Below are 26,216 nucleotides of genomic sequence, written 5' to 3' on the forward strand. Positions count from 1 at the left end.
GCTCGCTCTGCCTCAGGCTCTGGAGCTGCTGGGCTGCGGTACCCTGATTTGCTGGGTGCCCCAGGACGTGCTGGGTCTGTGAGCGCTGGGATGATGCTCTGCCACGGGCAGTGGTTTCCTTCTGCAACAGGAGAGCAGTGGGGCAGTGAGCCGAGGGTGGGTTCGGGGGGAGGCTGTCAGGGTCGTGCAGCCCTGGGGAAAGGAACGGCTCCACGCTTTTGATTTGCAGCGCGTCGGGAACGTGCTGGAAATGAGCCGGGCAATGGAAATGTGAAGCAGATAGGTGCGCAGGCTGGAGGGTAGCGTGGGAGCTGGAAAGAAAACATGCTTTGGTGGAGGGTTTTGCAGGGATTTCCCACTACTAGAGGGTGAGACAGAAGCAAAAACATGAAAGGAGGGAGGAGAACAAGCTTGCTGAACACCAGCGCAGAGGGGACTTGGAGGTGGTGAAAAGCAGGGATGGAGAGAAGCAGGAGGCCATGCAGCGATGGGGCCACCGGCTGGGTGCAGCTGGGTGCCTCAGCTCCTGGTGGCAGTGGGACATGGAGGCTGTGAGCTGGGCAGGTGTGGTTTTAACACACGGTGTCCAGCTAGAGGGGATGAGCTGGACCGGAGCTCACTTACTGGAGGGGATGAGCCCTCAGCCAGCGGTCAGTGGGAGCCTTGGGAGACGCGTCAGCCACACAGCAGGTCCCTTTGCAGACAGCGGCAGGTGGGCTGCTCCCAGGTTTGTGCTATGGGGCACCCCCCTGCCCAGCCTAGCCTCTGTTGGACCACAGGGCACTGGGCGCAGCGAGTGCTGTGGTTCTCTCGAGGCACTTTGGGATGCTGGGGAGCTGGTGGCGATGCCTTAGCCTCGCATTGGCTCCCCTTCCCGCAGATAACAAGGTTGCAGGAACAAAGGGACAGTGTGGGGAGGGGGCGGCGACAGGCACGCAGGGTTTGCAGCTTGTTATTTCACTTGTGTTTCCATTAAAGCTGCTGCTTTTAACTGGTTTCAAGCTCTGAAGAGGCTCCAGGGTGGGTGGCAGATGCTTTATTCCCCCTCCCTCCCACCCTCCCCTCTTTTCCTTGGCCAGCTCCCCTCGTTCCCATAGCATCCCCCTTCCCATGGAGGCTGAGTCCCGCAGCTCTGGCTTTGCAGCGCAGCCCACGCGGGAGCCGCTCCTTGCTGGAGCTGGACGGGAGCCACCGCACAAGGGCTGCCCTGTGCAGGGAGCTGCTCGGCAAGGTCTGGCTCCTGAAAATGCCTTCCCCTTGCAGATCATCCCGCTCACAACGGATGTTGCAAGTCCCCGACTTCCCTCGTGCCCAAACACAGGGCTGCTGGTGTCACCTTCAGTGCATGCACCCATGTGCCTTGGCACCCCAGGTGCACCCCTGTGGCGTACCCTGGCACTGTGATGGCACCACCGGGTGATACCACATGGTGTCAGTCACTCGTGCTCTGCTAAGGACAGCGACCCAGGTCATGGCACGGGTCAGCAGCATCCCTTTGAAGCTGCTGAGATTTATGTATGCCCTGAAATGTTTTGCTAAATCAGCAGCACCGCGCTGGGGCTGGGACTCTTCTTGCTAACTGTTGCCATGAGCATATGTTGCATTTTACACATGCTTTGCTTGGCTGTCCAAGCAACAAACCCCTCCAGCTTTAATGTTTTGGGAAGCATCTGCATCTCCTGGGAGGGAAGGGGCTGGGGCCGGAGCCTAGGGTCAGCGTGGTGCTTTGGTAAGGCTTTCCTGGCAGGGGAGCAGTGTGAAGCATCGCTCCCCAGTCTGGCAGCATTCACCTTTACTCTTTGCTGTGTGTACGTGGTGGACAGGCAGAATTCGTTATCGAGCTCGTGTCACTGAGGTCTGTGGTCTGAGATGCTCAGCACGACATCATGATGTCTAGCAGTGTGTTGCCTTGCTCCAGCAAAGGATTGTTTTGTGCTTATACATATGGGCCTGGCAAGGATGAGCTCTGATCCATTGCTTTTGCTGGTGCTGAGATAACAAGAAATATTACTGCAGAAAAACCTCAGGTGGGGATGGGGGCAGCTCTCCTAAGGGAATTTATTATTTATTGTTGCTTGGACCTCGGTGGATGTGACCTGGTGTGTCATCCTGCCTGACAAGAGGTGCTGAGGACTCTGGTCCCTTCAGGAGGACCATCCCATGCCCAGGAATCGCATCATTCCCCCATGAGTGATGGGTGAGCAGGTGATGGACATGACAGGCACATGGCCCTTGCAAAGGGGAGGGGACCCCCAGTGCTGGAGCATGGAGACCCTGCAACTCGCAGGTGGGGACATGAGCCCCTCTTTCCAGCGGGGCTGGGGGAGAAGCACGTATGAAAGTGCATATAGAGGCCAAACTCCCTGTGCCACCCAGGAGCAATGAGCCCTGCACAGGGCAAGAGAGGCCAGCAGTGGCTTTCAGGCTGCTGTGGTGGCTAGAAGAAGGATGCCTGGACCTCCTCATCTCTAGGGCCCCTGTAGGGTCACCTCCCTGCCTTTGCACAGCGCTTCGCTGTGCCACAGAGATGTCTCCTGTGCTCAATACAGGTTGCTGCCACCATCCTTGTCCCCCCTGGCTGTACCGTCCCTGCTCCGTGCACCCTGTCCCCAGTACTCATCAAGGCTGTCCGGGTCGGGAGGCAGTTTCTGTGGCTGCAGGTTGCAGTCTCCCCCAGCACGCTGCAGGCTGCAGCACCCGGAGCCAGGAGGATAATGAGATCTTAATAGTCCAATTATATCCCATCGATTTACTCAGCACGTAATTGTTGGCGGCTGGGGCTGCCTGATGAAGCGCTCGCTCCGGCTGCCAGCGGGGAGGGCTGTGCCGTGCCGCCCAGCCTGGGATGCTCCTCACAGCAACCAGCTGTTCCCCCTTGAACCACCGCAGGAGCAGCCCCCCTCCCCGACTCGCTGTCGTCCCCCCCTGCCTAGGAGAGGCAGGGACAAGAGTGGCAGGCAAGAGACTGGAGCAGGGACCCTGGCACCTTGTCCTGGCCGGGTGCGGTGTGCCGGCGTCGGGCTGACCCCAAGTTGACATCCCCCACGCCGCTCTGGGGAGCAGAAGGGTTGTACATCTCCACCTCCCACTGAAACAGGCGGACAGGAGAAGTGACTCCTGCTGGGTGACAGTCCCTGCCAGCTGAGTGGCGGCTGAGCCATCGGCTGTGCCTGGCAGTGCCTGCGCCGGGCAGTGTGGTGGCTTCCAGAGGTGTGTGCCCAGCTGGTCTCCTGGCAGCAGAAGCCAGCTCCCCAGCATCCACCTGCATGTGTTCCTTGCCGCAGCACGGCATTGCAGGTGCATCTCTGCACTTTTTTTCTGTTCACTCCCCTTTTGAGCTGGTTGTGGCTGGGAGTCCCACGGACTAACAATGCCTAATTTGGAGGAGTCACTCTTACCTGTGATTTTAAGCCTACCTTTGTGATTGTGCCGGACATCCCTTGTTCTGGTGTTGTGAAAAGCAGTGAATAACGTTCCCTTTTCCCCTCGCCATGCTGCTTTGGACCCTGTCCCATCCCCTCCCATTACCCTTTCTGGCCCCTGCCAAGGTGCCATTTCCCGAGTGGCAGGGGCTCACGCTGAGCCCACCATGCGGCACCCTGGCTTGTTTGCACCCATGCATCGGGCTCTGCCATCCCGCCTTGACCTGCGCAAACACCATCAGCCCCAGGGGCCGGGGTCGCAGTCGGTAGCAGGCAGCAGCAGGCAGCGTGCAGGCTCCCCATGACCTTGGGGATAGCGGAGTGAGGCAGGGGTGGAGGGGGTGGGAGGTCTGTCAGGGTGGAGCTGTGCCAGCAGCTGGGCCAGCGGAGTCCATTAAAAATCAAACAGCCTGATGTAATGCTGGGGGCACGCCATGGGAGCCTGAACCTGAGATGGGGCTGCAGGGCCCTGCTCATGCCGGCGCTGGGGACCAGGGCAGGTGACATGGAGGACAAAACCCTGCCTCGTTACCCCAGCACCCTCCCAGCCTCTGGCAAGCAGCTCCCCTCCGGGACACCCCTCCTTGGGCACTGGGTCCTTGCAGCACTGGGGACTCACAGAATCCTAGAATGGTTTGGATTGGAAGGGACCTTAAAGATCATCTAGTTCCAACCCCCCTGCCATGGGCAGGGACACCTTCCACTAGACCAGGTTGCTCACAGCCCCATCCAGCCTGGCCTTGAACACTTCCAGGGATGGGGCAGCCACAACTTCTCTGGGCAACCTGTTCCAGTGCCTCACCACCCTCACACTGAAGAACTTCTTCCTTACCTCTAATCTAAATCTGCCCTCTTTCAGTTTAAAATCATTACCCCTTGTCCTATCACTACACTCCCCGATAAAAAGTCCCTCCCCATCTTTCCTGTAGCCCCCCTTTAGGTACTGGAAGGCTGCTATAACTCCTGGGAGCCTTCTCCAGGCTGAACAACCCCAACTCTCTCAGCTTGTCTTCATAGGAGAGGGGCTCCAGCCCTCTGATCATCTTCGTGACCCTCCTCTGTACTCACTCCAACAGGTCCATGGCCTTCTTCTGCTGGGGCCCCCAGAGCTGGATACAGTACTCCAGGTGGGGTCTCACGAGAGTGGAGTAGAGGGGGAGAATCACCTCCCTCAACCTGCTGGTCACGCTTCTCTTGATGCAGCCCAGGATACAGTTGGCTTTCTGGGCTGCAAACACACATTGCCAGGTCACGTCGAGCTTCTTGTCAACCAACACCCCCAAGTCCTTCTCTGCAGGGCTGCTCTCAATCCACTCATCGCCCAGCCTGTATTGTGCAGGACCTTGCCCTTGGCCTTGTTGAACTTCATGAGGTTCGCACGGGCCCACCTCTCGAGCCTGTCAAGGTCCCTCTGGATGGCATCCCTTCCCTCCAGCACATCAACCGCACCACACAGCTCGGAGTTGTTGGCAAACTTGCTGAGGGTGCACTAAATCCCACTGTCCATGTTGCTGACAAAGGTATTAAACAGCGCCAGTCCCAATACTGACCCCTGAGGAATGCCACTTGTCACCGAGGCGTCCATCACCTTGAATCGATCGCGTGGCTGGGACACGTGGGTGACACTTGTCTCCCCCAGCATGGGGCTGTGGGTGCCGATGCCAGCACAAGCAGTGGGTGCAGCCACTCCTCCTCTGCAGTAAGAAACGGGAGTGCAAAACCCCCAGGGGGACTCTGGGCTGTCGGCCACTAATGCGAGCGCTGATTAGTCTTATTGATCTCGCGTAATGCAGGAGTCTTTCTGTCCCTTCACGCTTGCCCTTGTCACCTGTCAGGCGGTGGAGGTGGTGGTGTGAACAGCCGTGCCGGCGGGGCGGCCCCGGCTCTGCCCGTCCCTCTGCCCTGGACAGGCTGTGCTGGGACAAACAGCATGTGTGGAGTGACCCGAGGGACACCGGGCTGCTTAACAGCTGCTGGTGCCACGGTCCTTGCTGGTTAGTCCCTGGCAGGCCCTTCGGCTTGGGAAAATGCCGGCTGCACCCTGGCACGGCCTCCTCCAGCACAGTGCCAGTGAGGCGAGGCTGGGATCTGAGGAGCACCTATCCCAGCCCAAAAAGCTGGTGCTGCCCAGGGCTGTGTAGCTTTGGTTGCGAGGGCAGCTGCCGTGTCTGCTCGAGACTTGGTGGACGGCTGCTGTGGCCAAGCTGGTGCCTGCAGTGGCTGGTCCCAGTGCCGCCGGTGGAGCAGAGCTGCTGGGGGAAGCGCCTGGCCCGTGAGCAGGGACCTGTCCTGCATTTTCATCGTGGGAGCGGCAGCCTGGCAGCAGCTGAAAGGTTTATGCCTTTGATCTGCCCCAGTGAGCAGGAGAGAGTCAGGGAGACCGCCGGATGCTAGCGTGGAAGCTGGGGAGGAAACAAATTAATGAGGAGGGCAAACCCCCGGCGCTTCGCCCGCCTGGAGCCGGCAGCCGGTCCTGGCCGTGTGGGCGCTGCCAGGATGGGAAGCCGCTCGCCTGCCGCGGCGTGTCTCCGCGGACTCGCCGGCATGGCTGGGACTCAACACGGGCTGCCGCGACTTTCGCCTGGACGGAGGTGCCCCGCTGGCTGCCGGCGCCGGGCGAGATGGACCTCTGCACCGCCGGCAAAGCCAGCCCCGGCGGACGCTGCCAAGCCGGGCTGCCTGGCGAGGGGAGCGCCGTGCCGGAGGGCTGCCAGGCCGCCCCAGCGCTCTTGGCAGGCGGCGGGGGGCTCGGAGGACGTGGGGCCAGCGCCGCTGGGAAGCAATTACCTCCCCGCTGCGTCCGGCCCTAATCCCCTCACACGGCGTGCGAGGAGCCGGCTCGCCAAACAAGGCTCAATCAGGTTAAAGTGTGAAGTCAGGATTAGCCGAAAGAATGAGAGCGTGGTAATAGCCCCGGCCTTCCCGCCTGGCCGCCGCAGTCCCGCTGCGGCCCCCTCCCTCCCACCCGCCCTCCGGCCCGCCGGGCTCTTGCTGGGGAGATTAAGGCTGCCGAGGTTTGTTTGCCTGAGTGGGCTCCCCACTGGGAAGCGATGTCGAACAGTTTTGCTCGGGTGCCCCGCTAAGTGCCGGGCAGGGCGGCACGCTGGGGGGTTGGCTCCCGCCGCCGAGCCCCTGCCAGCCCCGAGGGAGCCGTGGCAGCCCCGCGCCTGGCTCCTCGCCGAGGCTCCCCGGGGACCGGCGGCGGCGGGGCAGGGGATGCCGGCTGCCAGGAGAGCCGGTGCCGGGGGCACCTCCAGATCCGCCACAGATATTGCACTGACGGCCATCATGCACGGCGGGGGGCAAGGGCAGCGGGGTATAAGATCCGAGCAGGGAAGTCTCCAAAATCTCAATCCTTGACCACCACTATCCCCCACGCTGTCCCACCGGGAGGGGAATTGTGTGGACATAGCCTGGCCATAAGGCTTTCAGGGGACGTTTAGAAGGAAAGTGGGTGCCTGCTTTCTCCCCATTGTACAGCCATGGGCTGGAGCTGGCCACTCATAATTAACAAGCATCTGCTGGGTCGGAAACCCCTGTGGGAGGTGAGCCTGGGGACAGAAGCGATCTGGGATGGGGCTGGGCCAGGAGGGAGTGGAAATGCCGTGGGTTCCTGGGGGACAAGCGGGGGTCCTGCTTTGCAGACAGGTTGCTGAGATCTTCCCGTTCGGGCATGCGTGTGTGCTACAGGGTCTGCCTAAGTGCAGACGTCTGGCTCTGTCCTCTGGCGCTCGCAGGGCAGAGGCTGTGTCCCCCCCATCACCTGCTCACCCCTTATCATCCTTCTCCCTTTGCACCCCTGGGACTACCGGAGCCCTCTGCACCCTGTGCTGTGTGGGGAGAAACACCAGCCGCGTGGTCCCTGTGGTGCAGGGATGGGAGGGCGGTGGCAGTGTGGATAGGCTGGCTGCTTGGGCATCCCCTGGTTTCAATAACCATGAACTCTTAAACTTGGAGCTTTAGGAAAATGTCTGGAAGTGAAACCAGAAAAGACAGAAAGGCCGGCTGTGACGACAGGGCAGGAGCTGCTTTCTTTCCCCTTCCTCTGTCCGTGCCTGTCTGCCGGCTGGTCCCCAGCAGGGCTGTCAGACCTGTCAGTGCTTGTGGTCACTGCTGCAAGCTGGCACGCCACATGCGATGGCAGCGACACGCTTGTATTTGGCGGGGTGCGAGGTGGCACCGGCACAGCCGCTGAGGGTGCCGCAAGCCGTGCGGCGGAGCAAGGAGAAGCCGTGCCATCTGCTGTTTCTTCGGCGCCAAAGTGTAAAGCAAACATAGCTGGGAGCTATGAAACACCAGGAGGGAAGGAGCCATGCCTTGTTCCAATGCCGGGGCCCGAGGATCCTGCAGGCAAAGCATGTGCTTGTCCTGGTGTCGTCAGCTGTGTAACCGTGCTGGCGATGTAAGCCCGGTGCTGAGGCCTTGCTGAAACCCTTGCATCCAGCGTCTGTCCCTCTTGGCTTCGGTACCCCCGACGGCAGCACTTCATCGGTGACTGTCACAAAAAGCTGTGAAGGGGAGAAGCCTCGCAAAGTCAGTTGCAACCTTCTAGCAGCATTTCCCTTGCGAGCTGTAAGTGAGCAGCTTGCAGACAGACGCCTGGGTTTACTCCCCGGGCGCGCTGGGACTCCCATGTGCTGCGAGCAGAGAAACGCGAGCAAGGTTTCCATGGGGGAACCAAACATGCTGCAGGCAGGGGCTGCCCAGGCAGGCGTGGTGGGTGTTCCCATGCTTGGCCCCGCTGTGACCGGTTTAATGTTGGAGGACAGGCAGCTGCCAAGAGAGAGCGCGATGCATTGAATGCATCGCTAGGAAGAGCGGTGAACATTGTCTGGGGATTTCCGGGAGGTTTTCTAGGGGATTCCTTCTTCTAGGAGCCAAAAGGGAAAAGGGGATTTGGGGCGATGCTGCATTTTTCTGAAAGGTCAGTGCAACTCCGGGGGGTCCCCGGGCTCATCGCGTCCCCAGCAGAGGATGGGGAAGGGGGCGTTTGCATCCGAAGGGGTGCTGGGGTGTCGGGGGTTGCTGCAGGTGTCGGGTCCTTCTCCTTTGCAGAGTGCGAGGCGACCCCGATCCCTTTCGGGGGGGGGGGGGGGGTGGGGGGGCTCGGCCCCCAGCCCTGGGAAGGGCTGGAGCAGCCTGGGCGGGGCCGGGCGGAGCAGGCAGCGCAGGCAGCGCAGGCAGCGCAGGCAGCCCGGGCCGGGCAGCCTGGCAGTGCCGCCGCGCGGGTAGCGGTGAAACTGCGCTTGCTGCGCGCCCGGCTGCTCGCAGGGGAGCTGGGCTTTACCCTCCCCGAGAGCCTGGACCCCTCCAGGGGCCGCATCTCCCTTCCTCCTCTGCCCCAGCCATGGTGCTTTGCCAGCCGGGTTTGGTTCCCCAGGAGCAACCCGGAGCGATGCCCCGGCCCCTGCCCCCCCTGCACACTTTGTGTGCAGGGGGGGCAGGGGCCGGGGCATCGCTCTGGCACCGAACAGCAGCTCCTTGGTGGCTGGGCATCCCAACGGAGGGCTGGGCAAGGCCGCCGTCCTTGGGTTTTCCTTCTCATGCATCTGCGCAAGTGATGCCTGTGCTTCCCTCTGGGAACATTTCCCCGTTGTGGCAGTGAAGCTTTCGGCTGGGGTGAAGTCCCAATTTGGAGACCTCCGGGTCTTTTGCAAGCAGTTTGTGGGCCATGCTGAGCCCATTTTCTGGAGGAAATGAGGGCACGGGGAGGACCGTGGGTGCTCTGCCTCCATCCTGACCCAGCCCAACTGCCCTGGGATATTAGTAGTGAACAGGCTTTGTTATGTTGAAGCAGAGCAGGTGAGCACTAAGTGTGAGATGCTGGCATCCAGGGACACCCCAAACCACCTCTTGGCACGGGGACGGGTGTGTCTGCATGGCCTGTGTAATGCTGGGGGGGGCTTAATCTGCACAGGATGCCCTGGTCCTGCTCCTCCCTCACCCATGGACTTGCTGCATAGGATAGATACCGTGTCGTGTCATGCCTCAGTTTCTCTGTGCCAGGAGGGAGCTGGGGATTTGGCCTCCTGCCCCATGGGTGGCTGGAGCAGGGCTGTGCTGGCATGGGGCTGAGGGCAGGCAATGCAGGCGCCTACTGAGCTCGGAGGAGCTCGTGGCCTTTGGGGTGGGAGAGAGAATGGCTGCACGGGAGCCGTGGGGCACAAATATGATAGGCAGGTCCCCCCAAGGATGGGTTGAGCTGAACCAGTCCACCCAGACCCTACCTGCAGTGAGATTTTTGGTCTTCATGGTCATTAAAAGACAGTCCAAGCATGGTGGAGGTTCCGACCCGCTGCCAGCCCTGGAACACAAAGCCTGTGCTGGCCTGGCACATGCCGGCATTGCAGAGCAGGTGATTACACAGACGGTGCCGTGTAGTGATGAAGTAATTAATGACCCGATTATTTGTGCCCTCTAAAGTGCGGGGCAGGCTCCATGGGAATGCCTGCTGGAGCCACTAAGTGTAATTACCAGTTAATCAGCAGGGACCTGTAATTATAGCAGTCAGAGGATATTTAAGTGCGGAGGGTTTTCCCAGAGCTGTGCCCTGCTGCTCTGCTTATCAGAGCCGGGGACAGCAGTGTCCGGGGAGCCCCAGCCACTTGCAGCCACCATGGATGCAGCCAGACTCGCCTCAGGAATGCCAGCAGGGCAGTGGGCAACCAAGGACCTGAAGCCAAACTACAGTTACCCAGAGCCCCTGGGGGATCACTGAGTGCTGGGGCATGCCCCTGCCTGTGGATGTCCTTGTCCCACGGGGCATCATGCTTTGCAGGCACTGCTCATTTTCCTTCCTGCCTCTTTCTTCTCCAGGGACCTGAGCGAGAACTTCATCCAGGCCATCCCCAGGAAGGCGTTCCGTGGGGCCACCGACCTCAAGAACCTGTGAGTCCCTGCAGGGATGGGCACGAGGGAGTTTGGGGTCAGGTCCGGTGGCAGGAGGCATCCGGAGCCACAGGTTGCTCTCTGCCTGGGCTGTCCCAGCAATGCTCCCTCTGTCTTTCTCCTCCAGGCAACTGGACAAGAACCAGATCAGCTGCATCGAGGATGGGGCTTTCCGTGCCCTGCGGGGGCTGGAGGTCCTGTAAGTGGCCAGGGGCCGGCTGGAGCCTCCAGCCTGCAAGCCCCACGCGGGGTGAGGGTCTCCCTGGGTGCTCCCCATTCACTGAGGCGCTGCAGGGACATCCTCATTGTGCCGTCTTTCCATGGCCCTGAGGAGAGGCTGAGCAGGGGTCTGGTACCACTGCTGCAGAGCTGTGCTCCAGGGCCTGATCCTGCCCCAGGAGGTCCATGTGGCTGCAGCTGGCCATGGAGGGGAAAAGCCTGGAAAGGGCAGCAAGCCTTGCCCAGGGGTTTGGGCTGTCCCTATCCCTCGCCTCTCCATCCATCCACCCTGTGCCGGGTTGGGTGGGTGCTGTTGCTCCTGGGGGTTTGGTGCCACCTGGACCATCTCACGCTCCCATTTATGGCCTGGCCACCCTGACCTGCCCCCTTCTGCCTTTTTGCAGGACCCTGAATAACAACAATATCACTTCCATCCCCGTGTCCAGCTTCAACCACATGCCCAAGCTGCGGACATTGTGAGTGCTGGGGTGGGAAGGACTCCCTGGGCTGGAGTGGGATGTCCCCAGTTCTGCTGCCAGTGCCGGCAAGGCAGCTCAGCAGTGCTGGGACAGCACCGTGGGGAGGGGATGGAGGGGACAGCCCTGCAGAGCATCCCCAAGCGCTGCCAAGCAAGGTGGCCTTGGCAATTGGCACAGATGCTGTCGGGCTCCTCCGTGTCCCCAGCCTTTGGGATGAGCCGGGCTGGGGCAGCTGGAGGGCAGTGGGGTGGGCAGGAGCCATCCTGTGGCTGCTGACTGCCCTGTCTGCCCGCAGCCGCCTGCACTCCAACCACCTCTTCTGCGACTGCCACCTGGCCTGGCTCTCGCAGTGGCTGCGCCAGCGCCCCACCATCGGGCTCTTCACCCAGTGCGCCGCTCCAGCCCAGCTCCGCGGCCTCAACGTGGCTGAGATCCAGAAGAACGAGTTCAGCTGCTCCGGTGAGGGGAACAGGGGAGGCAATGGGTGCCAGGGCAGGGACACGGGTTGGGAGGACAAAGCCCATCCCATCGATGCAGCCCACCTCCGCTCTCTGCCACGTGCCCCAGCTCAGAGCCTGGGTGAACGCCATGGGCTCAGCTCAAGTCAGCACTGTCCCTGGTGCGGGGACAACACCACCCTATCAGTGGGACAAAGGGTGCATCAGTCTGTGCCCTTGGAGCTGCATGTCTTTTGCAGGGGGTTGGGGCACACCAAGACCTTGTGCACCCACTCAAGGGTGCCACGAGCTGTCCCAGCATGCTGAGCTGTCACCAGGGTCCCTTCCTCGGGGTGCTGCCACCCGCACGCCTGGCTCAACTCTTTGCAATTCCCATGCTGGCCGTTTCTCTGGCAGGACAAACGGACCAGGCACGTGCCCAGCTCTGCAGCTTGTCCTCTGGCTCCTGCCCGGCCATGTGCACTTGCAGCAACGGCATTGTGGACTGTCGGGGCAAGGGGCTGACGGCCATCCCTGCCAACCTGCCCGAGACCATGACGGAGATGTGAGTACAGCCCCACACCATCACTGCTGGGGTCTCGGTGGCTCAAGGCAGTGGGGACACAGGGGCAAGCCCCACGGCTCAGCCACCCCGCGAGGTGGCAGGCCTTCCTTGCCCTTCTCCCATGCTGTCCAGATTTAGCCGTGGATTTAGCTGCATTAAAAATGTAAATAGAGAAATAATCTCCTTAGGGGAATCCAATTATGGTGCAAAGCCCTCGCTGGGACGGCATGCAAAGCACATGGAAGGCAGCAGGTGCCCCCAGATGCAGGGTGCTGGGGGGGAGGAGGTGCTCCCCCTGCCCCAGCCAGCACAGTCCCCCCACCCATGGCACCCCTCCCTGCTGGAGAAAGCCCTGACCACAGGCTGCAAGTTGTCCCTGGGGTGAATGGTGCCACTCTGGTGGGGTAACTTACCGCAAGCCTGGGGGTCTTGCGGCCCCCAGCCCTATCAATGGGGTACTGAGGCTCGGCCAGCCCTACAGCCGTCATCTCTCCCCCTTCTCTTTGCAGACGCCTGGAGCTCAACGGCATCAAGTCCATCCCCCCAGGCGCCTTCTCCCCCTACAAGAAGCTGCGAAGGATGTAAGTGTGCAGCCCCAGCACCCTTCACCCTGCTGGCCCGCAGCCCCCCCACCCCGACGGGCATGGGGCACTTGCCATGACATGGCTGCCCCACATGGCAGCGCTGGGATGGGGTCTTGGACACCCCCAGCTCTGTATCTCAGAGGCTGGGGGTGGTCCCCTGGACACAGCAGGAGGATGGGGGCATGGGGCGAGAGAAGAGGGGACCAGACCACCTTCTCCCTTTTGGTTTCAGAGACCTGAGCAACAACCAGATCTCGGAGATTGCCCCCGACGCCTTCCAGGGGCTGCGCTCACTGAACTCCCTGTAAGTGCCCACACCGGGGTGTGTGGGGTGGACGCTGCACCCCCTGAACCATGCCCCGCACCGCTCTCCCCCATCCCCCTCACACCAGTCTTTCTCTCCCAGGGTGCTGTATGGCAACAAGATCACGGACCTCCCCAAAGGCGTCTTCGGGGGACTTTTTGCCCTGCAGCTTCTGTAAGATGCCAGTGGCTGGGTGGGATGCTCTGCAGGGACACCAGGAAGCAGGACTGAGGTCCTCGGCACCCGTGGTGAGGTGAAGGAGGTCCCCAGACTCACCTCCCTCCCTCCCTGCCAGGCTCCTCAATGCCAACAAGATCAACTGCGTGCGGGCAGACGCCTTCCAGGACTTGCAGAACCTCTCGCTGCTCTCGCTCTATGACAACAAGATCCAGAGTCTGGCCAAGGGCACCTTCACCTCCCTGCGGGCCATCCAGACCCTGTGAGTGCCCGTGCCAGCTCCGATGCCTGGGCAGGCGGGTGCCTGTGGGGAACCATCTCAGGGGGTAGCCGGGGCTGGAGCTGGTGGTCACCCGCTGTCACCGGCGGTGTGTCACCCGCTGTCCCCGGTGCAGGCACCTGGCCCAGAACCCCTTCGTCTGCGACTGCAACCTGAAGTGGCTGGCAGACTTCCTCCGCACCAACCCCATTGAGACCAGCGGCGCCCGCTGTGCCAGCCCCCGGCGCCTGGCCAACAAGCGCATCGGCCAGATCAAGAGCAAGAAGTTTCGCTGCTCGGGTGAGAGCTGTCCCCATCCCTGTCATGGACACCCTGCAGCACGGCTGTCCTCAGCCCTGCCCCAGCCTGGTGTCCGTGTGCTCAGAGTGCTGATGTGCTTTTTTTTTTCTGCAGCCAAAGAGCAGTATTTCATCCCAGGTAAGAGGAGGAGCCACATGCGTGTGTGCCTGGTAACCTTTTGGCCAGGCTGCCTGCAGGGGTGGTTGTGCCAGAGCCCCGTGGTCTGGCCCGGCAGGACCACGCTGCATTTCCCATCGTTTCTGGTTTCTGAGTTCCTAGGTGCCACAGTAACAGAAGCGCTGGGTACCAGGACATGTTGCGGCATCTCCCATCGTGCCGTTATCCGGATGGGCATGGAGGCGTCCCCGGGGTCTGGCTGTGGTTGCAGGAGGGGAGAGGGTGGTGGGCAGCGGAGCACCCCATGTACCCAGGACAAATACCCTGCAGATAAGCTGCTTTGGGCACAGAGAGGAGTAATATGTGCACAGTGGTTGGGGTTAGGGGAGCTGGGGAAGAGATGGAGCCCAGCTGAGGGTGTGGGAGGATCAGAGGAGGGGAGGGCAGGCGCAGCCCCCGTGTCTCTGCTCACGGGAGCCCACGCTGCCCTCGCCGGCATGCAGGGACGGAGGATTACCAGCTGAACAGCGAGTGCAACAGCGATGTGATCTGTCCCCCGAAGTGCCGCTGCGAATCCAACGTGGTTGAGTGCTCCAACCTGAAGCTCACCAAGATCCCAGAGCGCATCCCGCAGTCCACGGCAGAGCTGTAAGAGCCTCCTCTCTCCCACCCTGCTTTCTCTCCTGCAGCCAGAGCGTCACCGGTGCTGGGGTTTGGCTCAGGGTTTGGTCTGTGCCAGGCCCTTCGCAGCCATCTCCTGAGCAATTTTCCCTGCCACCCATGCCAGGCGCCTGAACAACAATGAAATCTCCATCCTGGAGGCCACCGGCATCTTCAAGAAACTCCCGCATCTGAAGAAAATGTGAGTATCAGGCAGGCGCAGCCCCGTCGGCAGTGTCTGGGGGCTGGGAAGGCACAGGAGGTCCTGATGCCAGGGCAGCCTGGGGTGTGAAATGGGGGGCACGTCCCAACCTGAGGGTCACCCATGGGACTGGGCATCACAGGATGCTCAGTGGGACCTGGGGGAGGCAGGGTTCAGGATGAGGTCAGGGCAGATCCCCCCATCCCAGCCTGCTTTCCCCTCTCCGCAGCAACCTCAGCAACAACAAGGTGTCGGAGATCGAGGATGGGGCATTCGAGGGGGCATCCTCCGTCAGTGAGCTGCATCTCACCGTCAACCAGCTGGAGTCTGTGCGGAGCGGCATGTTCAGGGGCCTAGACGGGCTGAGGACCCTGTGAGTCCCCCCTCCGCCGTGGGCACAGGGATGGGGACATCCTTGCTCCTTGCTCCCCTGCCCGTGAACCCGGGCTGGTGCTGTCTGCATCACTGTGGGGCCAGCTCAGGAGTGCCTTACCCATCCACTGGCCGTATCCAGAGCTGGGGGGACAGGTTTTTGCTGCTCAGCTCAGGCTTATCCTGCTGCCTGGCAGTGAGGTGGGCACAGCCTGGGCACTGCTGAGGTGGGTTTCCCCTGTAGCACCTGCCCGGGTCGTTAAGTGCCCTCATCCCCTTCCCTCTGCAGGATGCTGAGGAACAACCGCATCAGCTGCATCCACAACGACAGCTTCACGGGGCTGCGCAACGTCCGCCTGCTCTCCCTGTATGACAACCAGATCAGCACCATTGCGCCGGGCGCCTTCGACACGCTGCAGTCCCTCTCCACGCTGTATGTCTTGGGCCCCGAGATGCTCCCAGACTATCCCAATCGTGCTGGGGGGCTGCAGGGGGTCCCCTTGCCCAGCGGCTGTTCAGGTGATGCCCTCGCACTCCCTCCCATGTGCAGGAACCTGCTCGCCAACCCCTTCAACTGCAACTGCCAGCTGGCCTGGCTGGGGGACTGGCTGCGCAAGAGGAAGATCGTGACGGGGAACCCACGGTGCCAAAACCCCGACTTCCTCCGGCAGATCCCGCTCCAGGACGTGGCTTTCCCCGACTTCAGGTGTGAGGAAGGTAACTCACGGGCCCTGCGGCGCCGGGGGTGAGGGGGGACCGGTCTGCTCCTCCCAGGCTGGCATCGCGCTCCCTGTCCCAGCACTGCCCCTGCTCCCGGGATGTTTGGCAGTGCCCGGCGGCAACCTGGTAGCTTGGGGGGTCCCTCAGCCCGTTAACGCCCTCCCCTAACAAGGCACAAGTTTCCCTTCCTGCTGCCCAGCCCTTAGGGCTGCACTCAAATACCCACGAGGTGCTCTGAAGCCAGGAGAGGAGTTTGCACCCACTGCACTGCGTGGCCCTTGTACATAGGCAGGTCCGTGCTGGCAAACGCTGTGCCCTGGGTGCTGGCAGGAGCAGATGTGTAGGCAAGGCGCAGCGGGATTCATCCTGCTCCTTCCCTCCTTCCCTTCCCAGCCCCGCACACGCACCGGAGCTGGGCAGATGGAGCAGGCGGGGAGTGTGCGTGTTGAGAGAAAAGCCTTTTTTAAAAAAATTTTTTAATTTAGAACAGCTTTTGAGCCCTCTGGAAAATATTTACAAACAAATCATCATTTCTTCTGCTTTCCCTCCTCCACCACGTCAAAGACTGAAGGGTTGCATCCTGCGCCTTTCCTAACAGTGCGAGATAACATACGGTCGTCCCAGGGACGCCTCTCCCGCAGGAGCCCAGCGCTGCGGCAGGCAAGGGGGAGCAATGCCGGCTCCTCCGGCTGCTTGGCGCAGGCGCCGCTCCCTCTAGCCTGCGTGTGGGAGATGGGTGAAGGAGGTTATTTCAGGAGGATTTGCAGGGCTGAGCCCCTTCTTCCGAGCCCTCCTCTCTGCCGTCCCTGGGACTGCATTTTAGCTTGAAAATGGTGAAAATCAGAGCAGCCTTGACCTGGCTGGTTGCATCCATCCCGGTGGGGCAGGCGGTTTCTGGGCACAGGAATGATTTCTGCACTGCTGACTCTCAGCTGGGCTGAGGCTATTGCCCACAAGCAATAGCTTGCTGCTGCCTGCAGCACCCTGCTTGGAGGGCGAGGGGACGGTCGGCATGGGAGGGGAGCAGTCCTAGGCGGGCACAAGGCATTGAGTCCAGCCTCACACGGTGCCTGAGGGCTGGGCCCCGGTGACTTTGTGGCTCTCTGCCCGGTGCAGGTCAGGAGGAGACCAGCTGCATCCCCCGGCCCCAGTGCCCGCAGGAGTGCACCTGCCTCGACACCGTTGTCCGCTGCAGCAACAAGCACCTCAAGGCCCTGCCCAAGGGGATCCCCAAGAACGTCACGGAGCTGTGAGTGGTGGGCGAGTGCCCAGGCTCTCCCCCCAGCTTTGCAGCTCTGGGTAGGAGGTGTCTGCTGCGGGGTTGCAGGAATCTGGGCAGAGATGCTCCCTCCCACACCCCCACCCCAGCCTGGTAGTGGGAGCAGGACCCTCACCCAGCCAAGGGACGCTGTCCGGCCCCAAACTCAGCAAGGGGCTCAGCGAGAGCCTCTCGGCCAACTCAGGGCTACCAAGGGTGATGTGTGAGGGGTGTTGTCACAGCAGCTGGGTCCCTGCTCTTTGGCCCTTGAGAGGGGGCAGTGTGGGACAGCCACCCCCTGCAGCTGCGGTCGCCATGCAGCTGTGGAGCCCAGGGCTCTGTGGTCCCCAGCAGCCTGCCATCAGCGACGGGGACAGGGCCACCTTGCCTTGCCTCTGCCAGCTCCCTGGCCCCTCTCACCACAGCTGCAGGGATGCTCTTGGTAGCCCCAGCTCCGAGCACACGGACAACGGGATGTGGTTTGATTGGGGTCAGCCACCCATCACCATGGGTTTCAGGGAGGTACCCAAGCAGCCATGCCAGGTCTGGATGTGCAGAAACTGTGATGCCCATCGCTGCGAAAGCGGCTCTGCACCCGTCTGGGATGGGGGATGGCAGCAAGTCCTGTGTGCGGGGGGGTATAGGCGCTGATTGTGCACATACATATGTATACCACCCCCTCACACCCCTGCGCTGTCTCGCACACCCCTCCTCTCTGCATCCTCCGCTCTCTCTCACACATGCCTTGGGAATGGTTACGGCCGCCCACGCTCACATCAGATGTGTAAATGCAGCACATGGCTGGCTGCGCTAGCACACGCAGGCTGTTGGGAGACTGCTCCCAGGGACTCTCATGCAAAGCCCCCGGGTGTACTAATGCACTCGCACGCTGGCTCCCTTGCCAGCCCAGGGGTCCCCCGAGAGCCCCGTGGGGCCTGGGTGCTGGGAGGGAGGTGATGCTAGAGATGCTCCTCGCAGCCCCAAGTCTGTGGGAGTGCACAGGAGAAATGGGAGGGCAGAGGGAGAGACCTCCTGCTTCTCAGCCACCCCAAGGTGCTTTTGTTCTCCCTTGCAGCTACCTGGATGGAAACCAGTTCACTCAGGTCCCGGGGCAGCTCTCTACCTTCAAGTATCTGCAGCTTGTGTAAGTAGCCAGGAGCAGGAGACCAGGCAGCCGGTCCCACTGCTGGGACCTGTGGGTGAGGACAGAGGCTGTCCCTGTCGTGCATGATCCTGAGGAGGGGTCTGGCAGTATGCAGGGACCCCCAACATTCCCCTGCATCCACCCTCTGCACCGGGACACAGCTGGCCGGCAGTGATGCGCAGCCCTTGGGTGCTGACAGCCTCTGCTGTCGCTGGGCATGGGGCAGAGTGGGGACAGTGGCATTGCTGCCATCAGCCTGTGTGATAGCCCTGCTGCTCCCTTGGAGGCTGTGCCGTGCTGCTGTTCGCACCCCGTTGCAGCTGAGCAGGCGGGGGAGCAGCGAGGGGGGACAGGGCCCAGCCGGCTCCACGCTCTGGGGTTTCTCTTTTCCAGCGATCTGAGCAACAACAAGATCAGCTCCCTGAGCAACTCCTCCTTCACCAACATGAGCCAGCTCACCACCCTGTAAGTGCAGTCCCTGCGGGGTGCCACACTGGGCTGCAGCCCAGCTGAGCTGCGGGGGGCTGTTCCTAGAGGACCCCAAAGACTGGGGTGTGCTGGGAACACCAAGACCTCCCCCATCTGCTGGGGTGAAGCTGTGGTTTGAGCTGGAGCTCGTGCAAGGGGGAACGTGCAGCCCAGGGTGGGCTTCTTGCAGCACACCCAGCGGTGCCCCCGGCGCTGTGTTGCCTCCGGCGCTGTGTTGCCTCCTTCTTCCCTTCCGCAGGATCCTCAGCTACAACTCCCTGCAGTGCATCCCTCCGCTGGCCTTCGAGGGCCTCCGTTCCCTCCGGCTGCTGTAAGTACCTGCCCGCAGCCCTGCCCACAGCCCTGCTCGCAGTCCTGCCCAGTCCCTGCTCTGCTGCTGCCTGTGTCCCTTGTGCCCACTTGGAGCTGGGTGCAGGTGGGCAGGGTACAGGCTGCAGGAGGAGCAAGGGGGGATGCATCAGCCTCTCGGAGCAGATGGTGCATTTGCAACAGTGACAGTGTAGTAGGGTCCACCCGTGTCCACCTCTGCCACCCATGTCTGGACCTGTGGGGTGGGGGCAGCCCAGCTGGTCACAGTCCTTGCTGCCCACCCTGGAGCCGTGGGCATTGCAGGACCTTCTGTTCTCTGCAGGTCTCTCCACGGCAATGACATCTCCAGCCTCCCTGAGGGCATCTTCGCAGACGTCACCTCCCTGTCCCACCTGTGAGTATCTCCCACTCTGCAGGGCACAGGGCTGGACGCAGGCTCAGGAGACCTTTAAAAAACATGGGGCTGTGCTGCCTCCTCTCCTCTTCTCTGGGCTGGTACTTGGGACAGCATTTGTGGGGCAGTGCCATGCTGTGCCGTGCCTGCCCTCCTCATGCTGAGCCCCAGGTCTGGGTGTGCAGCTGAGCCTCCCAGTGCTGCTGGGGTGGCCCCCCCCACCAGGTCCCTGGGGTCCCCTAACATGTAAGTCAAGACATGCAAGGTGCTGGCACGGTCGTGGGTTGGCAGGGGCTGCTCTGACCCATGCCAGCATGTCGTTAGCCTCCTGCCAGGGTGCTTCCCTGCAGCAGCCCCCCCGAGTCTGTCATCAAGCATCCTGTTGCCAGTGGCTGTGTTTCAACCCATCTTTGAGGGAGCCTGTACCCCAGGAGCACAGCCCTGTACCCACTGCCCAGGGCAGGAGTTCAGCTTTCCTCACTTTTCAGTCCCTTCCCTGTCTCTGCTAAGCTGTTCCCACCTGCCTGCTGGTGGCCAGTCCTGCTCCTGGCATCCTGGGGTTCTCAGGCTGTTCCTCCAGCCTGCGGAGAGCATCTTGATTTCCAGTCCTGGCCTCCCTGTGTTTTTTGGGAGCAGCACTGCTTGGTCTGGTGTCCCCTGGCTCTTCACCGATTTCCTTTGCCGAAGTGTGGTGCTGTCTTTGCTGCTGCCAGCTGGTGCTGCCGGCTCCCGCAGGGCTGAGCTGTGTCACCAGCAGGCGCTGTCGGTGCTCTAGGACCAGGTTTGTCAGCCCCAGCAGATCTGCTGTCCCTACCGCCTGCTTTCTGGGCTGCCGTCTCCTTCCTTCGTCACAGGTGTCGGTCTCACCAGCCCTCCATCACCGCTGACCTTTGCAGTGAAGGAGGATGCAAAGAAGCATCCAACCCTTCAGCCTCCCATGTCATCTGCTGCTCCCTGCCCTGCTCTGCTGTGGAGCAGAGCAACCTTCCCTCCTCCTCTGAGAGCAGTTCCTTGCTCTCCCCCGATGCTGTCCCCACGAGCTCCAGCCATGACCCGCTGCTTGTCCCCAGCAGCCCACTCCAGTGTCCCTGCCCCATAGGCTTGTGCGGCAGAGCCCTGGCTGGCCCTGCAGCTCCTGTGCAATGGTCCTGTTGTTTCTGCACAGCCTCAGGGTGCTTTGCCCAGTTTGCGCTGGACCCAGGCAGCTTTGTTCCAGTGCTGGAGAGGGACTCGCGAGGACTTCTGTGTGGGCAGCGGAGGAAGGCCCCAGCACAGAGCCATGGGGCGCCACGTGGGCTGTGGGGCTGGCAGCAGGGTGGTCGAACTGGGCAGCGGTGTGGGGCTGTGTGCCCCAGTCCTCCCACTGTGGGCAGCACCTCTGGTGGGTCCAGAAATGGAGGACCGCTGGGTTCCCCCATCCCCTGGCAGCCCATCCAAGTGATGGAGTTGTGTCCAGTCCCAAGGTCTCCGAGCCCAGTTCCCTCTGCGGGGCAGCGGGTGCAGTTTTGCCTTTTCTCCTCCTGCAGAGCCATCGGGGCCAACCCCCTGTACTGCAGCTGCAACCTGCGCTGGCTCTCCAGCTGGGTCAAGACGGGGTACAAGGAGCCAGGCATCGCCCGCTGTGCTGGGCCCCCTGACATGGAAGGCAAGCTGCTGCTCACCACCCCCGCCAAGAAGTTTGAGTGCCAAGGTGAGAGAAGGCTGCGCCATCCATCTGCCCATCCGCGCTGTCCTCTGGCAGGGCGGCAGGCACTGCAGGGAGCCGGGCTGCCTGCTGCCCCGCACGCGGCAGAACGATGCTCCGCGAGTCTGGGAGACTCCAACGTTTCATCTGTTGAGCTGCCTTGTGGAGGAGGGGGCCGGGATGCTTCTGTCCCCTTGCCTGGCTGGTGGTACATCCCTGGTGCCTGAGCAAAATTGTTGCTGTCCCATTGCCTGGCGTACAGCCCCTGGGCAGCCAGGCTCTGCTCCCAGCCGTGGCTGGGGCTCTGCCCCCCATGTCGGTGCCCACAAACAGACACCTCCCCATCGCTCTCCGCACCGATGGTCATCTCTGCGCCTCCCGTCCCGCAGGCCCACCCGCCCTGAGCGTCCAGGCCAAGTGCAACCCCTGCCTCTCCAGCCCCTGCCAGAACCAGGGCACCTGCCAGAACGACCCCCTTGGCTTCTACCGCTGCACCTGCCCCAGCGGCTACAAGGTACCCTGGTCCTGGCACCACCGCCGGGGGACCCATCCATGCAGAGGGGAAGGGGGCAGCGCGGGGGCTCTGCCGTGCCCCCGGGGCTCGCTGCTTGCAGGACCGTCCCCCCTCCCTGCTCCCCGCAGCGCCCTGCCGAGTGGGACAGGGCAGGGGGAGCGGGACATGGTGCTGTGGCACCCTTCTGACTCCCACCTCTCCCTCTTTCCCTAGGGCAGGGACTGCGAGGTGGCACTCAGTGGCTGCTCCTCCAACCCCTGTGCCAACGGGGGGACCTGCCAGCCCCAGGAGGGGGAAGGAGCCGGGTTCAGGTGAGTGCTGGGTGGGAACACGTGAAAAACGGGTGTTCGGGCAGCAGCATGGAGCCCCGGCATCCCACTGAGATAAAGTCTGGTGCTTCCCTCCCCTCCCGTGTGCTCCCTGGGGCACATAGCTGGGATGTTGCATTCACCCGGCAGCTCCGGCCCGTGCTGCCTGCTCTCTGCAGCCCTGCCTGCGTGTCCTGCCAGCACAGCACCAGCAGGGCTGAGTGCTGGCTCTGCTTTGCCGTGTCCCCCAGCCCTGCAGGCTCCTGGGCTGAGGGTAGGGGGGGAGAGCAGGGTCCTGCTGCCATGGGAGGTATGGGGAGGCAGAGGGCAGCGGGATTTGGGGTTGGGATCTGGCTGCTGTAGCAGGGCTGACGGTGTGGGATGGGGCAGGATGTGGCCCTGGGGTCGCTGGTGCTCCCTGCGAGGCTGCTGTGCTGCTGTGCCCTCGCACAACCCTCGCTACCCCGAACGCTTCAGCCCTTTCCGGGAACCAGGGCCCAATTAGTGGCTGAAAATAGACGGCAGGCTGGGGGTGAGGACGTGGGCTGCACAGCCGCCTGCCCCCCCTCCCCGTGCTGAGTGGCCTCTCAGCCCGTTGTCGTGGCAACTCAGCATCCTCGCAGAATGCTCTGCGTGGGGCTGCACACTGCCACCCTCCCCTGCGCCCGGTTTTCGGCGGGGGGGTACCGAACCCTGCTCCTCGGAGCCTCTTGGCGTGCATGTGTGCGTTTTGCCAAGGTCCTGTGCTGGCATTTTTGGGGGGACCACCCCAAAATGCTCCGATTCCCACCCCCTGATGCTGCTCTATGCCCTGTGGCAGATGCCTGTGCCTGGCGGGCTTTGAGGGCCCGAGCTGCCGCGCTGCCAGCGACCCCTGCAAGGAGCACCGCTGCGAGAACGGGGGGTCCTGCATGCCTGGTGCCGCCAACTACACCTGCCTGTGCCCTGCCCACTACACAGGTACCCAGCACAAAGGCTAGCCATCCCCAAACCTCGCGGGCCTGGCAGGGGAATGTGCCCAGTGCTTCTCCCTTCCCAGCGATGAGGGCTAATAGCTCTTCTGCCTGCTGTCCCCGTACCCATCGACATGGCTTCTGGGTCCAGCTGCCTCGAGTTTGGGTACACCCAGCTGAGCCCCCATACCCTGGGATGCCCTCGGTTGCCTGGTTCGGGCAAAATCTGCCTCCAGCGGAGCAGAGCCCTGTGCCCCTGGTGGTGCAAGCTGCGGGCTTGGCAGCTCCCTGCCTTGAACTGAGCACCCCACGGTCTCCCCTTGCCCCGCGGGGTCTGGGGCTGCCCTTCTGGTCCCAGAGCTGCTGGGCGCCCCCCGGCACCCCCTCTTCTGCCCTGCAGGGTATTTCTGTGAGCAGCTGCTGGATTTCTGCTCAGCCGAGCTCAGCCCGTGCCAGCACGGCTCCACCTGCATCTCTACCAGCCAGGGGCCCAGGTGAGCCCCCCTCCCCAAACTGCTTTCTCCTGGCTGCCTGGAGGGAGAGATTTGCTTCTGGGGGGCTGCAGCTCACAGCCTGGTGAGGGGGCATGGGGAGGGGGATGCCAGGAGGAGCAGGTGCCCACTGCCACAGGGCGGGGAGGAAGGGGCGGCCATGAGCCCCCCCGCCTGCCCCAAGGTGCGAGTGCGTGCCCGGCTATGTGGGGAGCAACTGCAGCGAGGACTTCGACGACTGCCAGGACCACCGGTGCCAGAACAACGCCCGCTGCCTGGACGAGGTGAACGGCTACTCCTGCCTCTGCACGGAGGGCTACAGGTACTGCCGGGAAATGGGGGTGCACCAGGGACAGCAGGGACGGTTACGTGTCACCGTGCAGGAGGAACCAGACCTGGCTACTATGTCCATCCATTCGTCCCCCTCAGTGCAAGAGGAAGGAGTGGGCCTGGGGGCATGGGTCTCCGGGGATGGAGGCTGGGGGGTGCCAGCATCTCTAGGGAGGGACCCCAGGGCAGGGCTCAGCAGCTGGGCCCCCCTCTGATGCCCCTGGCTGGAGACCCTCCCCAGGGACCCCAACACAGGGGGGTGCTGTCAGAGCCCCGTGGGGCACTGGGCAGGGGGTAGGGCGCTTTCCCAGCCCCGTGCCCAGCAGCACCCTTGGCCCCGCAGTGGCCAGCTCTGTGAGATGCCGCCCCGTGCCGCCGGCCAGCCCGGCCTCTGCGAGCGAGCCGAGTGCCAGAACGGGGCCCAATGCGTGGAGCGGGGCGCCCGTGCCCTCTGCCAGTGCCTGCCTGGCTTCGGTGGCCCCAAGTGCGAGAAGCTGCTGAGCGTCAACTTTGTGGACCGTGACACATACCTGCAGTTCACCGACCTGCAGGACTGGCCCCGGGCCAACATCACCCTGCAGGTGAGGGCTGGGGGGGTGGTGTGTGTGTGTGGTCATTGGGAGGGTGGCATCGAGGGTGCTGCCCTGGGGATGTGGGCTCCCACCTCTCCCTCTGCCAGGTCTCCACAGCTGAAGGCAACGGCATCCTGCTGTACAACGGTGACAGCGACCACATGGCCGTGGAGCTGTACCAGGGCCACGTCAGGGTCAGCTACGATCCCGGCACCCACCCCAGCTCGGCCATCTACAGGTACCTGCCTCCCCTTCCCCGCTTGCCGGGGACCACCACCCCCATTGCACGGGCTTGGGGGGGGCCCCGGTGACCCAGCCATCCCCACCAGCGCCGAGACCATCAACGACGGGCAGTTCCACACTGTGGAGCTGGTGACCTTCGACCAGATGGTGAACCTCTCCATCGACGGTGGCAGCCCCATGACCATGGACAACTCGGGCAAGCACTACACGCTGAACAGCGAGGCCCCCCTCTACGTGGGAGGTAGGACGGGGGGCAGGGGGGGCGACGGCGGGGCATGTGGGCTCCCTGATGCCCATCTGCTCTCCGGTCCTGCTCTCCCCAGGGATGCCTGTGGACGTCAACTCGGCCGCCTTCCGCCTCTGGCAGCTCCTCAACGGCACCAGCTTCCACGGGTGCATCCGCAACCTCTACATCAACAACGAGCTGCAGGACTTCACCAAGACGCGGATGACGCCAGGGGTGGTGCCGGGCTGCGAGCCCTGCCGCAAGCTCTACTGCCTGCACGGCATCTGCCAGCCCACCGGCGCCCAGGGCCCCGTCTGCCACTGCGAGCCCGGCTGGGACGGGCCCCACTGCGACCAGCCCCGTGGCGGCCCCTGCCAGGGGCACAAGTGAGTGCCCCCGCCCCGTTGGCTGCCCCGCAGCAATGGTCTTGCCCCATTGGCTGCCCCGCAGTGACCCATTCGCCCCATTGGCTGTGCTGAAGCAATAGCACTGCCCCATTGGCTGCCCTACAGCAATGGTCTTGCCCCATTGGCTGCCCCGCAGCAATGGTCTTGCCCCATTGGCTGCCCCATAGTGACCCATTTGCCCCATTGGCTGCCCTGCAGCAATGGTCTTGCCCCATTGGCTGCCCCACAGTGACCCATTTGCCCCATTGGCTGCCCCACAGCAATGGTCTTGCCCCATTGGTTGCCCCACAGTGACCCATTCACCCCATTGGCTGTCCTGAAGCAATAGCACTGCCCCATTGGCTGCCCTACAGCAATGGTCTTGCCCCATTGGCTGCCCCACAGCAATGGTCTTGCCCCATTGGTTGCCCCACAGTGACCCATTCACCCCATTGGCTGTCCTGAAGCAATAGCACTGCCCCATTGGCTGCCCTACAGCAATGGTCCTGCCCCATTGGCTGCCCCACAGCGACCCGTGTGCCCCACTGGAACTGCCCCTCTCCATTGGCTCATTGGCTGCCTTGTCATCCCTGCCCTCTCCATTGGCTGTCCCTCCACACTGCCTGCCCTGCCCACCTCTCCCATTGGCTGTCCGCCACCCTGCCCCCGGCCGGTGGTGCCGTGCCATGGCCATGCCACCTGCCGTGCCACCAAGTGCTGAGTCGTGCCGGGGCTGTACTGTGCTCGTGGTGCCGTGCCAGAGCCACGCCAGTGCCGTGCCGTGGTGGCTGTGCCATACGAGTGCTGCGCCGTGGCAGTGCCACGCCAGTCCCGGTGCAATACGGTGCCGGTGCTGAGCCGCGCCGTGCTCGGTGCTGGCGGGCTGTGCGTGCCGGTGCTGTGCCGTGCCATGCCGGCAGGTGCCTGACGGCGCCGGGTGCCCGCAGGTGCGTGCACGGGCTGTGCCTGCCCCTCGACGCCCTCTCCTACAGCTGCCAGTGCCGCGAGGGCTACCAGGGTGCCCTCTGCAACCAGCCCACCGAGCCGCCCGACCCCTGCCGCCGCCAGCCCTGCGTCCACGGCCACTGCCGCCTCACCCCGGGCGGCCAGCCCACCTGCGAGTGCCACGGCGGCTACACCGGAGTCCTCTGCGACCAAGGTAGGTGCCAGGGAGGTGGGTGCCCGAGGCGAGGGGGGCAGCCCCACGCCG

The 26,216-nt window shown here is 62.9% G+C and overlaps 1 protein-coding gene across 1 annotated transcript in view; it reads left to right on the forward strand.

Annotated features, from left to right (window-relative positions):
- The window catches only part of SLIT1 (slit guidance ligand 1), a 65,355-nt gene that overhangs the window by 36,744 nt on the left and 2,395 nt on the right, over positions 1 to 26,216 (forward strand). The window contains exons 5-36 of the mRNA XM_075026215.1: positions 10,239 to 10,310; positions 10,438 to 10,509; positions 10,934 to 11,005; positions 11,304 to 11,467; positions 11,863 to 12,010; positions 12,520 to 12,591; positions 12,827 to 12,898; positions 13,001 to 13,072; positions 13,194 to 13,337; positions 13,471 to 13,634; positions 13,749 to 13,772; positions 14,255 to 14,399; positions 14,539 to 14,613; positions 14,843 to 14,986; positions 15,275 to 15,418; positions 15,536 to 15,702; positions 16,822 to 16,954; positions 18,039 to 18,107; positions 18,501 to 18,572; positions 18,835 to 18,906; positions 19,228 to 19,299; positions 20,826 to 20,989; positions 21,373 to 21,497; positions 21,711 to 21,808; positions 22,626 to 22,765; positions 23,159 to 23,252; positions 23,434 to 23,571; positions 23,923 to 24,160; positions 24,259 to 24,389; positions 24,481 to 24,635; positions 24,718 to 25,006; positions 25,954 to 26,165. Coding sequence (XP_074882316.1) covers positions 10,239 to 10,310; positions 10,438 to 10,509; positions 10,934 to 11,005; positions 11,304 to 11,467; positions 11,863 to 12,010; positions 12,520 to 12,591; positions 12,827 to 12,898; positions 13,001 to 13,072; positions 13,194 to 13,337; positions 13,471 to 13,634; positions 13,749 to 13,772; positions 14,255 to 14,399; positions 14,539 to 14,613; positions 14,843 to 14,986; positions 15,275 to 15,418; positions 15,536 to 15,702; positions 16,822 to 16,954; positions 18,039 to 18,107; positions 18,501 to 18,572; positions 18,835 to 18,906; positions 19,228 to 19,299; positions 20,826 to 20,989; positions 21,373 to 21,497; positions 21,711 to 21,808; positions 22,626 to 22,765; positions 23,159 to 23,252; positions 23,434 to 23,571; positions 23,923 to 24,160; positions 24,259 to 24,389; positions 24,481 to 24,635; positions 24,718 to 25,006; positions 25,954 to 26,165 — 3,953 coding nt within the window. The remainder of the gene's footprint in view (positions 1 to 10,238; positions 10,311 to 10,437; positions 10,510 to 10,933; positions 11,006 to 11,303; positions 11,468 to 11,862; positions 12,011 to 12,519; positions 12,592 to 12,826; positions 12,899 to 13,000; positions 13,073 to 13,193; positions 13,338 to 13,470; positions 13,635 to 13,748; positions 13,773 to 14,254; positions 14,400 to 14,538; positions 14,614 to 14,842; positions 14,987 to 15,274; positions 15,419 to 15,535; positions 15,703 to 16,821; positions 16,955 to 18,038; positions 18,108 to 18,500; positions 18,573 to 18,834; positions 18,907 to 19,227; positions 19,300 to 20,825; positions 20,990 to 21,372; positions 21,498 to 21,710; positions 21,809 to 22,625; positions 22,766 to 23,158; positions 23,253 to 23,433; positions 23,572 to 23,922; positions 24,161 to 24,258; positions 24,390 to 24,480; positions 24,636 to 24,717; positions 25,007 to 25,953; positions 26,166 to 26,216) is intronic.

Source organism: Buteo buteo, chromosome 4, assembly GCF_964188355.1.
Source record: "Buteo buteo chromosome 4, bButBut1.hap1.1, whole genome shotgun sequence".
NCBI classification, from domain to species: Eukaryota; Metazoa; Chordata; class Aves; order Accipitriformes; family Accipitridae; genus Buteo; species Buteo buteo.